Source organism: Ranitomeya imitator, chromosome 4, assembly GCF_032444005.1.
Source record: "Ranitomeya imitator isolate aRanImi1 chromosome 4, aRanImi1.pri, whole genome shotgun sequence".
NCBI classification, from domain to species: domain Eukaryota; kingdom Metazoa; phylum Chordata; class Amphibia; order Anura; family Dendrobatidae; genus Ranitomeya; species Ranitomeya imitator.
In genome coordinates this window covers 243,815,772-243,830,922 of record NC_091285.1, presented here as the reverse complement: position 1 = coordinate 243,830,922, position 15,151 = coordinate 243,815,772, and the positions used below count along the sequence as shown (strand labels likewise).

Below are 15,151 nucleotides of genomic sequence, written 5' to 3'. Positions count from 1 at the left end.
AACATCTCTTACAAAATGTTTAAAAGTGACCAGGGTAGACTGTACTAATGAAAAATGTAAGTTTTAAAAAAAATAAATAAAAATGTTTTATATTTTAGACCTTGATTACTTGGCTCAGTTCAGTGCAATTCCTGGCTCAAGACGACTTCCTGTAGGTTCCAATACTCAAGGGATGAATTCTTCTCCTTTGCACTTAATTATTGGAAGTCCCATCAAAGAAGAAGATGAGCCCCAAGATATAGAGCTTAAAAACAGAAAACCCTATATTCTAAAACAGGATGTAAACGATAATGTGAAGCAGGTAATCAGTACAGCAAACTGTCTGTTGGTGGTTAAAGGGGTTGCCCTGTCATTACACATCACACTCACTGTATGGGTCATAAAAATAAATATTACATGATGGTGAAAAAAAAGCATTGAAATGCTGTGATCTAAAATGGCTTTAGTCATCACCGGATGACAACCTAATAAAACCATGTTAATTACATAAATTATACAAATTTTATGATGTATGCAATGGCTGTGATACAGCATGCAATCATAGGCCTTCCTTTTTAATGATTTGACATATGCGTGCTACTTGCCATTTGTCTGATAAAGGCATGGTCTCTTCACATATTGTAATCTTTATACATTTGTTATTGTAACAGTAGAAATGTAATATGCAACTGTCACAGATATGAAGTGATATATACATTTTTTTTCTCCATTTTCTAGCCTTATAAACCAACAAGCAGTGAACAAATTGTTAGTTCTTCACCTGTTCCCATTTCTCGGACTCCAGACATATCTGAAAGAGTGGGGAAGCAAAATCCATCCCAGATAAAGCAAGGATTTTCAGTTAGCAGCACAAAACCATTAAGTATGTGGCTTATTCATTGTTCGCATGTATCACTTCCATAAAGTAATGATTGATAGGCATGAGCACTAGTGATGAGCGAACGTGCTCGGGTGTTATCTGAGTATCTTGGGCATGCTTTAATAATATAGTATGTTTGAGTCCCCGCGGCTGCATTGTTACACAGCCGCAACATGTGAGGGGATTGCCCGTTTGTTAGGCAATCCCCACATGTGTTTAGGCTGTCTAACAGCTGCAAAACATTCAACCTCAGGAACTCGAACACATTATCCGAGCACGCCCAAGATTGTCGGATAACATCTGATCATGTTTGGATAACACTAATGGACACATTATAATAAAGACCGACCTAAAGCTGATATTACCATTTTTGTGCGTGGCTCCACCTTAAGTCCCAAGCAGCATGCTCTTTGTCTTGAGATGATATTACACTGTGATCTTCCCTTAACTCCCTTTATCCAATCATTGCTCATTCTGTCACCTGTACCTTAAAAACATTGCAAGAATTCATCCTTTTCTTACTTTGACACTGCAAAACTCTTACTGTTGCCCTGATTCATTCTCACCTGGACTCCACTCTATAAGGCTACGTTCACATTTGCGTTCTGCCGGGCTGCCTCGGGCGCAGCCGCGGCGACGCATGCGTCATGCGCCCCTATATTTAACATCGGGGCGCATGGACATGCGTTGCATTGCGTTTTGTGACGCATGCGTCTTTTTTGGCGCACGCGTCAGAGCGCAGAGGACGCAGCAAGTTGCATTTTTTTTGCGTCCAAAATCATGCCAAAAAAGGACGCATGCGTCACAAAGCAATGCGTTTTGCATGCGTTTTGTTTTGCGTTGTGCGTTGCGTCGCCGACGCAGCACCGCACAACGCAAATGTGAACGTAGCCTTAATCGGTCTCTCTTACTAAACATTCTCCTTTCCAATATCCTGTATGCAGCAGAAAGGGTTACATTTCTGTTTAGCGGCTACACAAGGAGCCACATGTGACTTGCTTGCCCATTATGTATGGATATCGGCTGGCTGCCAGTTTTCTGCATTAGCATCAAATCTAGCAAACTGTTATGAAGAACAGGTCTCAAGATGGTTACAGAAGAAAAGATATGGGTGCACATATATTGGCTGTGGAGGGACTATAAATATGATAAACTGTCGATTGGAGGATACTGCCAGGTAGAGGTGTGCTTGGAAATGGTTGCAGTTGTGTGACAAGTGTGCTTGATGTGACAATACTGAATGGGAGTAAAGTGGGAACCCCTGGATGTAAGTATACTGCCTTTAAGGGAGTGGTGCACACAGTCCCAATGTGCCTTCTGTGGGGGAAAGCTTTGGCTGTTATTCCAGTAATGGGGAACTCTGGATGTTACTTCTGGGGGAGGGTTGCGGTGGATCTGTCTCAAGGTTAAAAAAGTTTGGGAACATTGCGTTCCAGAGCACAATATGGACTTATCACACTCACCCATAATTTTATTTTTTATTTTTATATATATATAGCACTAACATATTCCGCAGCGCTTTACATTATCATCACTGTCCCCGATGGGGCTCACAATCTAAATTCCCTATCAGTATGTCTTTGGAATGTGGGAGGAAACCGGAGAACCCGGAGGAAACCCACACAAATACGGGGAGATCATACAAACTCCTTGCAGATGTTGTCCTTAGTGGAACTGGCGCTGCAGTGCTAACCACTGAGCCACCGTGCTCCCCACCCATTAAACTATCCCCAGTTCTTCACCACCTTATATATCTTCCTTCATCTTTATCACTTTACCTATCTTCTCTGTTTCACTAATAGCCTAACACTAAAATCCTCTATAATCAAAACCTCCCACGTTCCTCTCCAAGACTGCTCTCGTGCTGCATCAGTATTCTGGATTCCACTACCTCAGACAATCCAGCTAATTCCCAGTGTCCAAAGTTTTAAGTGTGCTTTAAGAGTGCACTTCCCGTCCCTAATCTAATCATTCCCTGTTCTCTCATTCCTTAATTTTACTCAGTATCTGTTAATAATAATAATAATAATAATTTTTTTATTTATATAGCGCCAACATATTCCGCAGCGCTTTACAAATTATAGAGGGGACTTGTACATACAATAGACATTACAGCATAACAGAAATACAGTTCAAAACAGATACCAGGAGGAGTGAGGGCCCTGCTCGTAAGCTTACAAACTATGAGGAAAAGGGGAGACACGAGAGGTGGATGGTAACAATTGCTATAGTTATTCGGACCAGCCATAGTGTAAGGCTTGGGTGTTCATGTAAAGCTGCATGAACCAGTTAATTAATTTTTTTTTTTTTTTTTTTTTTTTTTTAATATAGGCCACACAGGGATCGTTAGGTTAATGCATTGAGGCGGTAGGCCAGTCTGGTTCAATCTGTTCACCTCGGTCATCTGTTTACCCATCCTCCATGCATTCTATGTCAGAAAATGCAGGAGTACCAGTGGGTCATTTGGCGGGTGCAGTTGACCTAATAACTTATAACTTTCTCTGGCAGGTCCAAAGATGCCCAACTCTGTGAGTTCTGAAGTTGCCTCCTCTTTGTCAGAAAAAATAGCAGACTCATTGGCACGTGAGAAATCTGGAGCCCCGCTAACATCTGTTCAGATTAATTTTATTAGAAATATGATTGAAGAAACCCTGGATGACTTCAGGTAAGTTTCTAAAACAATTAAACACTGTGGCCAAACTTACTGGAAAAAAATGAATCTGTTAACATAGTGAAGTGTTAAGATGGCTATTGCAAATAAAAGACTTTTATGACTAACATGAACATTGTTCAGTCTCCAGCTGATAGCAGAACAGGAATGTAGGGAATTTCCGCTTTCAGAAGTTATTTGCTTAGGGTTCTTTCACACTGCATTTTGACATCCGGTGCTTGGGTCAGTAGGGGCTTACATTAGAACCATCCCAAAATAGGATTGTGGCGTATGTGCCAAAGTGGCCATAAACTATAATGGTGCCGACAGAATGAACGTGCACTCTGCTGTGCATCATTATTGGGCAACTATATCTGGCGGTCCACCTCCAGTAGGCGTACACACCCAAAAATGATGCATGGCAGAGCACACGGTCACTCTATCAGCACCATTATAGTTTATGGCCACTTCGGCACATACGCCCGAATCCTGTTTTGCAAGGGGTTTTGATGTAAGGGTATGTGCACACGATGCAGATTTAGTGCAGAACTGCAGCAGATTTTTCTGCACCAAATCTGCATCGTGTGCACACAGCCTTAGCCCCTACTGACCAAGGAATGGGTAACAAAACACAGTGTGAAGGCACTTTTATCGTGTAGCAAATGGATTAGAAATTTGATGCTGTGCATTATTTCCACCTGTCTCATTTGAGGACTAACCAAGCATGTGTGAACGCTACAGTTCAGAGAAACATAAATTTTAGCATCAAGTTTCTGCGGGGCAGATTTTTTTTTTTTTAAAGTGTGTCCATTAGTATAGTATCCTATATACAGCATATGATGCTTAGGAGAACAGAATATACAACTACAGTAGATGGGAGACTGGTAGGTGGATCTGTTGGAGCTAGTTTATATCTGGTATGCCTGTGATTTATATTTACTTGAGTGTTTTATGTGTGCTCTCACAGTTAGATATTCAGACGCTACACTTGAGTTTGTGCCAAAACCACAGATTGTACAGTCTATCGCATATTAAATGTCTTCAAATTACTTAACATGGGTTCTTAAATCAGGACAGTGTCTTTCCAAATCTGATGTTAGATGATATATTTTATAAAGGGAATCGCCAGATTTCACAGTACAAATGGCATAGATTGATGTATATCTCTCATAGGCCTAATGAAGGTGTACATACGTTGAAAATCCATGTCCAAATGGTCATATTAGTCTTTTTGAAAGTTTGCACTTTATCTCTGCTGACCAAACTTAATTGGCAGCTCCTCAGTGTCCCTCTGCTGCTGTGATCCTACACTGCTAAGTACAAGCTGCAGCTGAACTACGAGACAGAGTACGCTTGGTCTTGTGAACTCTTTCACTCCACAAACTGGACTCGTACAATATTCATTTTCATATCAGAACTGTACAGCTATTCACATATGGATTTTCGAGTAAGTACACCAATGACATTAGGTCAGTGAGGTCTGTTTAGTAAAGCATCCAGTTTGTATTTTGAAACCTGGTAATAGGGATATTTACTGACAGGTATTTTGTTATGCCTTTTCCTTTAACCCTATCATCTGCCTTCTCTTCATTAAAATAATCTTAAAATAAAACCTTTAAAAAAAGTTTCTGAACCTTATACATCAGCTTTAGATTTTGAATATTTTAACTATTTGGCACATTTTTGATCATCTGGCATTGGAATGATTCCTTGTAAGATTTTGTATTCACAGTAATAACGTAGTATCAGATGCCAGAGTAAGGCCATGTTCACACAGTGCGTTTTTTACTGCGGAACCGCAGCGGTTTTGCCGCTGCGGTTCCGCAGCTGTTTTCCATGCAGGGTACATAACAATGTAACCCTATGGAAAACAGTCACTGCTGTGCACATGATCCGTAATTTCGTTTAAAAAGCCGCGCAGAATAGCTGCGGCAAAAAAGGAGCATGTCACTTCTTTTTCCTGAACCGCAGCGGTTCTGCACCCATAGACCTCCATTGTGAGGTCAAAATCGCAGTAAAACCCGCAGATCAAAAATATATCTGCGGGTTTTACTGCGATTTGATGTGCAGAACCGCTGCAGCAGGAAGTGCGGGGGAGCGGGCGGAAGTGCGTGGGCGGAGTGTGGCTGCCCCCCCGTGCTCCGATCCCGCCACCCCCCTGTGCTCCGATGCCCCCCCCCCCCCCCCCCCCCCGTGCTCCGATGCCCCCCCCCCAGTGCTCCGATGCCCCCCCGTGCCCTAATCTCCCCCCCTTATACTTACCCGGCGTCCCGGTGTCCGTCCGGCCGTCTTCTCCCTGGGCGCCGCCATCTTGCAAAATGGCGGGCGCATGCGCAGTGCGCCCGCCGAATCTGCCGGCCGGCAGATTCGCTCCAAAGTGCATTTTGATCACTGAGATAGGTTATATCTCAGTGATCAAAATAAAAAAATAGTAAATGACACCCCCCCCACTTTGTCACCCCCATTGGTAGGGACAATAAAAAAATTAAGAATTTTTTTTTTTTTTTTTTCACTAAGGTTAGAATAGGGTTAGGGTTAGGGGTAGGGTTAGGGGTAGGGTTAGGGTTAGGGGTAGGGTTAGGGTATTTTCAGCCATTTTAGCCCTAAAAAGCTTCCTAGGAAACACACAGTCTCTGCATAGAAAACTGCATAAAAAAAGGATAAAAAAACGCATCAAAAAAGGACAAAAAAAGGACCTGCGTTTTCTGCCAAGAGCTGCAGTTTTTTAAAAAAACTGTCCTGAAAAAAAAAGGATGGAAATCCTGAACGTGTGAACATACCCTAAGAGAGTTGTTTTACTACTGTAAAAAAGACCTCTCCATATGTTGGCTGAATTGTTAGAGCAGTGAAGTGAAAACAACTCCAGAAAGCATTTTGTCTATTTATATTGTATATATAGCAAAGGATCATATTGTTAAACCCCATTTGGTTAGTAAACGCCTTGAAACTTTGTTTCATAAGACATTATATTATCTTGCTCTGACAATGACCTAAAAAGTCTCTTCATTCATGGCTTCTCACTATATAAAGACAGCCTACCAGATGGTTTTATGTCTGATAGTTCTTAAGAAGAAACACGACTGACAGTGGGAGGCTCTGACCCTTTTCAAGGCTGTGAACTGTGGTAGGACTCGGGAGGAACTGTTCTGAGCAGATTGCTTTCTAACCAGCTGTTGGAGTTGAAAGCCTGTGAACCACATATGTAGATCCAGAGCTGAAGTCCTCCAGAGACTTCATAATCAGTTGTCAATAATGGAACTGCAGAATAGATGTCTTTTCTTTTATATTTTCAACAGATTTTATGTTTTGTGTTAATTATTTGTGGAGTGTAAATAAATCGCCCTAACTCTACTAGTCTTTAATTTTCTGTACAAACTGTTCATATTGCTGTTCATATTGGTTATATGGTGAAAATCTGAAAATTCTGCTTTTTCATTCTGCATTTGCTGACCGATTTCTGTCTATGTAGCAGGACGACAGACATTTTAACGAACCTGTCCAAAGTTAGACACACTTGTTTATTCAATGGTTTTCCTTGTTCCCATTGTAATGTGCACATTATATATCCAGACTGAAGGCAGCAAAGCCACAAAAGGACACACGTGAAAACAAAAAAGATTAGCAATAAAGAAAACTTGTCAAACAGAAAAACAATGTATATTAAAAAGGTCAGCAAAATGCTGATTTAAATTTAAACACTGAGTTCAGTAATCAGTTATTAAAAATAGACTAGCTGAATCCTTCTAAGCTCTTTGTAGAAACAGGAAGTCTCTCCTGATTCTCCGGCCTCTTTCTCCTTCCTGCGCCGGCTTCCTCCTGACTTATGCATAAATTTAAAGAGGTTGTACCACCATAAAGGATACATTTAATTAAGCAGAAAATGTGAAAATAAACAGTTACAAATTATGCTTCTTTAGAAAAATAAAACAAATTAACTTTTCAACTTCTGAATTGGTACCCCTGGCCTTATTCCCTCTGTGACCTTTATCCATCCATCCCAGTGAGCGATAAACTGGCCACTTCTGGGTTCCTGTCTTTAAAAAAAAAAAATTCCCCCACCCACCTCCAGTGTGCTCCATATATGTGAGAAGCTCCCTGCGCTTTCAGAATGCTGGGAAGCGTGTCTAGTAATAGCAAGCACACAGCCTGCACTCATCTGATTGGTCATTAGGATGGACGACTAAAGCACACTGAGGGAAGAACATCCATTTCATAAGCTAACAGGTTGTTATTTTTTTGAACGGAGCATGCTTTTTAATAACTGTAAATTGGAAAAACATTTAGATATACACTTTCTGCCTTAAATGTAGATGTAGAACACATCATTCCGGCATTTGATAGCAGATGTAAGAACCTTATTTTAATTGCATGTGGCCTTGGTAGTGTGCCAGTTACCAAGGAGAGCACTCTGGTCAACCTGGCAACTACAAATGTGTCTAGTCCTGGCATTGAGGGACTTTGATTTTATGTTTATTTATTTTAGTTAAAGGGAATCTGTTAGCTATTTTTTTTGCTATGTTATCTGGTAGCATACTGTAGTGGCTTAGAAAGACCACGAAAAAACCCACCAGGCTGATTAGAGCAAAAAAAGGGAAATCAAAGCGTATATTAAACTAAAAGGTACAAATTTTATTAGCAAAATTACGTTAAAACTGAAAACAAAGTATCACTGCCAAATGCAGGGGACCAACGGGATCCAAAAGAGCAAGTACCGCAAGAGCACATCAATTAATAATCATAAAATATGAATTGCATGAATGGCACAAATTGAGCACGTTAATGTCAGGCGCATTACCCAGGAAAATCAAACCACTACTCTGATAGCCTAGTATAGGTGAATAATCTCTGGTGAGAGAGTAGAAGCCGGGCATAGCAAGGTGCAGATGGCAGGTGCTACATATAGTGCTTGAGTTAAGGCCCCTTCACATTTAGCGACGCTGCAGCGATACCGACAACGATCCGGATCGCTGCAGCGTCGCTGTTTGGTCGCTGGAGAGCTGTCACACAGACCGCTCTCCAGCGACCAACGATGCCGGTAACCAGGGTAAACATCGGGTAACTAAGCGCAGGGCCGCGCTTAGTAACCCGATGTTTACCCTGGTTACCATGCTAAAAGTAAAAAAAAACAAACACTACATACTTACCTACCGCTGTCTGTCCTCCAGCGCTGCGCTCTGCTTCTCTGCTCTCCTCCTGTACTGTCTGTGAGCCGGAAAGCAGAGCGGTGACGTCACCGCTCTGCTTTCCGGCTCACAGACAGTGCAGGAGGAGAGCAGAGCGCAGCGCTGGAGGACAGACAGCGGTAGGTAAGTATGTAGTGTTTGTTTTTTTTTACTTTTAGCATGGTAACCAGGGTAAACATCGGGTTACTAAGCGCGGCCCTGCGCTTAGTTACCCGATGTTTACCCTGGTTACCAGTGAAGACATCGCTGGATCGGTGTCACACACGCCGATCCAGCGATGTCTCCAGGGAGTCCAGCGACGAAATAAAGTTCTGGACTTTGTTCAGCGACCAACGATCTCCCAGCAGGGGCCTGATCGTTGGTCGCTGTCACACATAACGATTTCATTAACGATATCGTTGCTACGTCACAAATAGCAACGATATCGTTAACAATATCGTTATGTGTGAAGGTACCTTTAGAGTATCCCTAAGGTGCAATGTTGAGCAAGTACTTACATTAGCAGTACGCCTGTCCCTATTTATACTAATCCTGGGGCTAGCTTAAACCAGGACTCCTGACGAAGTCACGGGAAACGCGCGTAAGGGGCGGCCGGCCGGCCAGGGGGAATCCAACCACTGTACTGATAATGTAAGTATTTGCTCAACATAATCCCATTAACGGACCAGACTTCTATCTAACAAGGAACTGGTGGCAGTCCTACCGGGTTGGCAAGGCTCTGTTTCACTGGTTCTAGTGAAAGTGGTCTCTCTCAACCTGGCAGGGTTGTGACCGAGCATTGTGCCATGATGGTGGTCGCCTGAGCCACTCTCACTCACTCCCCATACCTCCCCATGAAACATGTGGACAGGGTGTGTCTGTGTAAAACTGTACCAAGCTGACATTACGAATTCTCAGGGAGCGCGGGGCATCAGGGTGTATGTGGGGAGACCCCCGACGTATTAGTGGCGTCAGGTGGGCCTGCGAGGTGCGGTGTTTCACAGCTTGCTATGACTGTCTGACAGTGAGTTTATAGGTCTTTTATCTCTGAGCTTCTACAGACCACATCAAAGTTGAAGGTGCAGGGAAATAAAAGGCTTGTATGAAATCCAATTGTAAAATGATTTAGTCCCAAATATATGTATTCCACCAAAAGGTGGAAAACCTCTTTCAAGTAATGTTATGAATTAAACATTAATGATTGTGGATCATAGCTTATATAGTTTAGTAATTTCTTCTCGATCCTTGTCTTTTTAGGGAAGCCTGTCATCGAGATATTATCAATTTACAAGTGGAGATGATAAAACAGTTTCACATACAATCGGTATGTATAAAGTCTATTTGCTTCTGGAAACACTAGGTGAAAAAAAGATGTAGCAGAAACAAGAATAGTTTAAGTAAATGACTTACCATGTGGATTGATGAATCTTTGACACATTGAATTTTAAAGAGTTTTGCGCACAGCGATTACAAGAAATATGTTCATATTAAGTGTTCTAGTGGAAGTAACATTGTGCAGACTCGCTGCCTCAGCATTTGTGGAGGAAAAGAATGCTTGTAATAAAACTTAATAAAGAAAAAACTATGGGAAAAAGAGATTATTAAGAATGTATGTTACACTGCTTTATAAGTTACCGGTAGTCTGTTCACTTAATATTATTTTAATGCTTTGTAGCATTAGAGGGAAGGTTCATTTCACAGCTTGTAATGTGTCGGAGAGGGAGTTGGCGGAACCATGGTGCAATGCAGATCTTGTAAAATCAGACGTACGTTTATGGTGCTCTACTACTCGTTCTGAGCGCAGAAACCTAGTTAATGGAAGTTATGTAAGATATAGCACATCTAAATATAGTCCTTGCTGGAAACCGTTACGTCTAGCAGATGCTGCTGCGTACATTTATACGTTATTTGTAAGCCTTGTTATCATTATGTATAACCCATTTTAAGAGCTGCATGAGGGAAAAATAAAGCGATATCTCAGTGATTGGACATAAAAAGACTAAGAAATGTTGTTGCTTAGCTGTACATTTGGAGATGTTGTATGCTTTCTTCTTTTGCCTAGAAAAAAAATGTAGTTATCTTTTTAGTGTTGGTTTAAAAACATGCCAAATAATGTAAACTTTGTCTACTAACTCCAGTACAATAAATTACCGCAATCCGTTTTAACAAACATAACCTAGAGTTTAACTGATTTTTTTTTTTTACTTAAAGGTTTTCAGTAGTTTTCTTTTGTATTATTTCTGTAGGAGAAATTGTTTTATTTTCGTCATGTTAAAGTGTTGCCTATTTTTCTTCCTATTTAGGTATAAATAATAATGCATTTGTTTTTCATTGCCATATATTTTTTTTTCACCTGTGTTCACCTTCCATTTATGACTTCTTTTTTTTATTTTCAGAGTGAAATTCAAATGTTACTTGAAAGATACTCCGTAAATGAAAGCTTAGTCGCTGAGATAGAAAAGCTTCGTGAAGAGAATAAAAGGTTAAAAGCTCACTATTAATACGGCTGACTTTATGCTGTAGGAATGTTTTAAGTGATTTTACATCAATACTCGTCATATTGATGACCTATTGGACTATTTTTTGGCAGTATAGCCAGTAATTGTGCAGCAAGGCTTGTCTTGTCTCTATTTTTTTTAAGCAAGTGTGGACTCTTCCAACCTCCCCCCCCCCCCCCCCCTAAGAAAAAGAATTCAAGGAGCAGATGAATAGTTTACAGCAAACTCAACTGTGCTACTTCTCGTTGCACTGGGTGAATATTTTGGCCTTCCCCACAAAGAAATACATTATGGACTTTCAGCAAGTTAATTTTTGATTTTCCAGTGTTCCTTTTTTTGATTATCTGTACCTCTTCCTGAAAACTCGGACAAGAAAGCTATTACATCACTTACCTCTTGGTAACCATTTGTTCTACACTTACTGTTACCTATTCAATATGTGGAAACGAAAGTGCTGTATAAAGAAAGTCGTCTACTTACCATAGGACTAAAGTGGGACAGCAGAATTGAATTGAAAAGTGCTCAAAGGGTTATCCCCTTGATCAGGAAGCTAGTCCCTGTTCATAAGGTAGGGGATAAATTGATCTCTGGAACCTTTGAAAAGACTGATCTGACACACGAGAATTGGCCTACCTAGAGTACCATCTCCTTCGACCTTCACTCAGTTCATTGTCTGCGTGATTGCCGGACGAAGATGGATAGAGGATCTTGTAACATTTTGAGATAACCATTTCACTTGACCTCAGATTACAGTTTCTTCTCCTATTTAGCATTGAGTTATCTTTTAGTTACTGCTGGTGTATTAAGCAAAATAATTCGCCATTTCAGTTGCCCACAATTTTGATTATATTCAGAATTGAAAATTTCTTTTAACCCCTCCACTCTTGGGTGGGTTTAATATGGACCAGCAGTAGAGTTGGTGCGAATTGATTTGCAGGATCCTGTCCGTCTCCTGTGACTTTAATCTCTGGTTGATTGACGGGAGCCATGAGAGCCACTTCCCAGCTCTCGTTTTGACTGGCCTTCCTGGTGCTATGCCTTAGTTACGGCATGATACATATATGATGCCTCGGAGGTAGTAGTTGGTTCTTAAAACTATTGTGCAGTGACCAGAGATTACTGACCTGGCTACTAGAATTGGTACTGTGAATCGATATGCACCCACTCTAACCGACAGTGAGCAGCGTGGAGATGAGGTTGTTCTGCTGCTTTGGAATTGGTATTTGTCGCTGCTAGGGACAAAAATCAGCTTTTCATCTGGAAGTACTTGTCATGCAGTGATCACTGCATTTGTTCGCTGTGAAAGTTATGCTGGGAGCCATGCTGGGTGGTACGTTCCTTCTGTTTGGTCTTGTATAGTCATTTGAAGTGCTGATGCTGTATGTCCTGTGCCTCTCACCTAGCTGTATATGAATGCAAGATTCACAAGATTGGATGGATTTTTATTTTCAAAGTGTACAGCATGTTGTCTAGCTTACCAACCAATCTGCAATCAAAGAGTGGCTGATTACCTAGGCAAGAAGCACATGGATCCGACCAGTCTCAGTATCCTTGCCTTTTTTTCTTGCTGCAGAGGCAAATCTGCCTATTCTGGCACCCTGATAAAGAGCACAGTTCAGAGCTATTGTGCAACTATGCCACTGGTCTAAATTGTCAATCTTTAGGAATGGACCATCCCTGCCAAAGCAGGAGGCTGAGAGCAGTGTGTGCCTGAAGATTATCTAGAGATAGCCTGGGTTGTCTACTACTTGGACAACTCCTTTTCAATCACTGCTTCCCCCATGTAAAATAATACCTATAGTCCCCTTCGGTGCAGTTGCCATTCCAGTGGTGTAGGCACTGACTCTCCCTGCAGCCACTTCACTCTACCCTCTTTCAGACACATCGGACATCGAGATGAAGTGAGAGAGCAGCCACAGCTCTTGCTTCCTCCAGATGTCCATTATCTCAAAGGAGGGGAGAGTTAATTGGCCACAGGGATGGCTTGACAAAAATGTCACCTGAGCCCAAGAAGCACGAGTCCTGACATGGCGCCAGCAACAGAGTTGAGTATAGATGTTATTATTTTTGAGGAAAACACGTCCAATTCTCAGACAATCCCTTCTGAATTACATCTTTAAGGTATTCCAGTTCATGCAATGCTTCCTTTATGCAGAAAAAAAAAATTTCCCCTGAGACATTCTTTTAGCTTGCTAACTGGGGAAAAAAATGAGAATAGAATAAAAAATTATCCTTAAATTGAATGAAAAAATTGACTTTATTTTTAGTCAAAATCATCTAGCCCTACCTGTAGTACTGTAATCCAAAGCAATAAGTGGCTCTTCACTGAATTGAGATGACCATATGATGTCCGTGCTTTATTAATGTTCCGAAGTGCCTGTTTTTATATCCACTGTGGGCTTAACTTGGTGTTTTAAAATGCTAACTCTTGGCATGATTAAAGTTATTCATGATTTTTCATACATTGGTAAATATAGATGCATTTCTAGAAAATCTGTAACATTTTTATAAATATCTTGTATTTATTTAGCTAATAAAGTAAGATCTTGTGGGTTTTTTGCATCATTACGAAATGATTTTTTTAATATGATATTTTAAATGAGAAAAGCTAACCTTGGTGATATTTGTTTTGTTTTTAATTTGGTTATTTTGGCGTGAAAGTGTCTTGTTAGACTTGTTCTAATTAAGTTTTATTTCAAATCTGACATGGAGAGTAATTTTATTTAAACCATAAATATAAATTTCATTTTAATCCTCTTCAGCACTACATCAATATTATGTAATAAGAGAAGCACTGGTACTGTGGCCAAGTCTGATTGATGTCTAGTCAAGCATGATAACAAAAATTAAAAGGTGTACCTAGAGAATCATGGTGCCTTTATACCGATATTAAATCATTGAATGATTTAATGACCTTGAATTTTAATAAATTGCTTTTATATTTAAACAGTGAATTTGATGAGTTTTCGAGCAGAACCCTTTTTACAGCTATGGTTTGTCATACATAGATGTTAAGAAAAGTTTTTGTCGGTTTTCAGCAAAATTCCACATTCAATGTATTGTCTTATAGCAGTCTTCTAAGTTTACTATTGCCAGACATTTTTAGTACTTAACTTAAACTGTACTACAATGCTAGTTTATATCATTTGTACATAAACTCTAATCTATTGAGAAAATGTAAAGCTTGACTGAATCAAACAAGCTGGTGAAATACATCAATGCAGAAATTAGCACTTTTGTATCCAGACAATAAGGAAACTTGTTGAGGTGATTGAGAAACTAAAAGAGACACACTTAGTTTGAGTTGGTCTTCTCATTCTTCCACAACAGCAACTGTGAAGCTGGGGCTTCATAGTGACATGTGGCCTGACAGAAATTTTCAGACAAGTTACAGGACCAACAATATTTTTGCAACTTGTCTACGACCTGCTACCGTGTGAGTAGTTTATAGTTGCAATTTTTCCGTAAAATTTACCGGCCTATAATTTCAAGGCTTAGGTTTTCTCCTCTTTTTGAATATTGGCATATTTACAATGCACCAATCTTGTGGCACAGACTCTTATTATTGAATGTTGAAAACAGTGGAGTCCCATGTAGACTGTAGACATACAATGTGCTTAATAACTAACACAAGGTTTCAGAGTTCGGCACCCCAGACAAAAGAACAAAATGCACGGTTTGCTAAATCTGTCCCTACTACCCAAATAAGTCTTTCATGCTTTGGCTGGGAGATCAGGAGATCAGTAATGAAGGCCATGGAGAGGTTTGTCCAAGAACCTTTAGGAATGAGTACTGGCTGGAGAGGTTTGATGGGTCAGATGTGGGGCATTTTGGCTTGAGCATAAATTTCAAAAGCGCGTACACATTTCCCACAGTTACGAACTATAGTTGATCACCAAATATACTTGCCCACAAGTCAAAGAACATTTTTAATCTCAAGGCTGTCCTGCGCAAACTGAGGTATTTCAATTCTGTAACTTGC

The 15,151-nt window shown here is 40.5% G+C and overlaps 1 protein-coding gene across 2 annotated transcripts in view; it reads left to right on the top strand.

The window, feature by feature from the left end:
* The window catches only part of NEDD1 (NEDD1 gamma-tubulin ring complex targeting factor), an 89,587-nt gene extending 75,866 nt beyond the window's left edge, over positions 1-13,721 (top strand). Inside the window, exons 11-15 of one of the 2 annotated variants that reach the window (XM_069764451.1) lie at positions 99-301; positions 718-862; positions 3,368-3,524; positions 9,929-9,995; positions 11,068-13,721. In XM_069764451.1, the coding sequence (XP_069620552.1) occupies positions 99-301; positions 718-862; positions 3,368-3,524; positions 9,929-9,995; positions 11,068-11,172 (677 nt within the window). In that variant the 3' untranslated portion in view covers positions 11,173-13,721. The remainder of the gene's footprint in view (positions 1-98; positions 302-717; positions 863-3,367; positions 3,525-9,928; positions 9,996-11,067) is intronic. The other variant, XM_069764452.1, reaches the window with a different exon arrangement.
* The last annotated feature ends 1,430 nt before the right edge of the window (positions 13,722-15,151 follow it).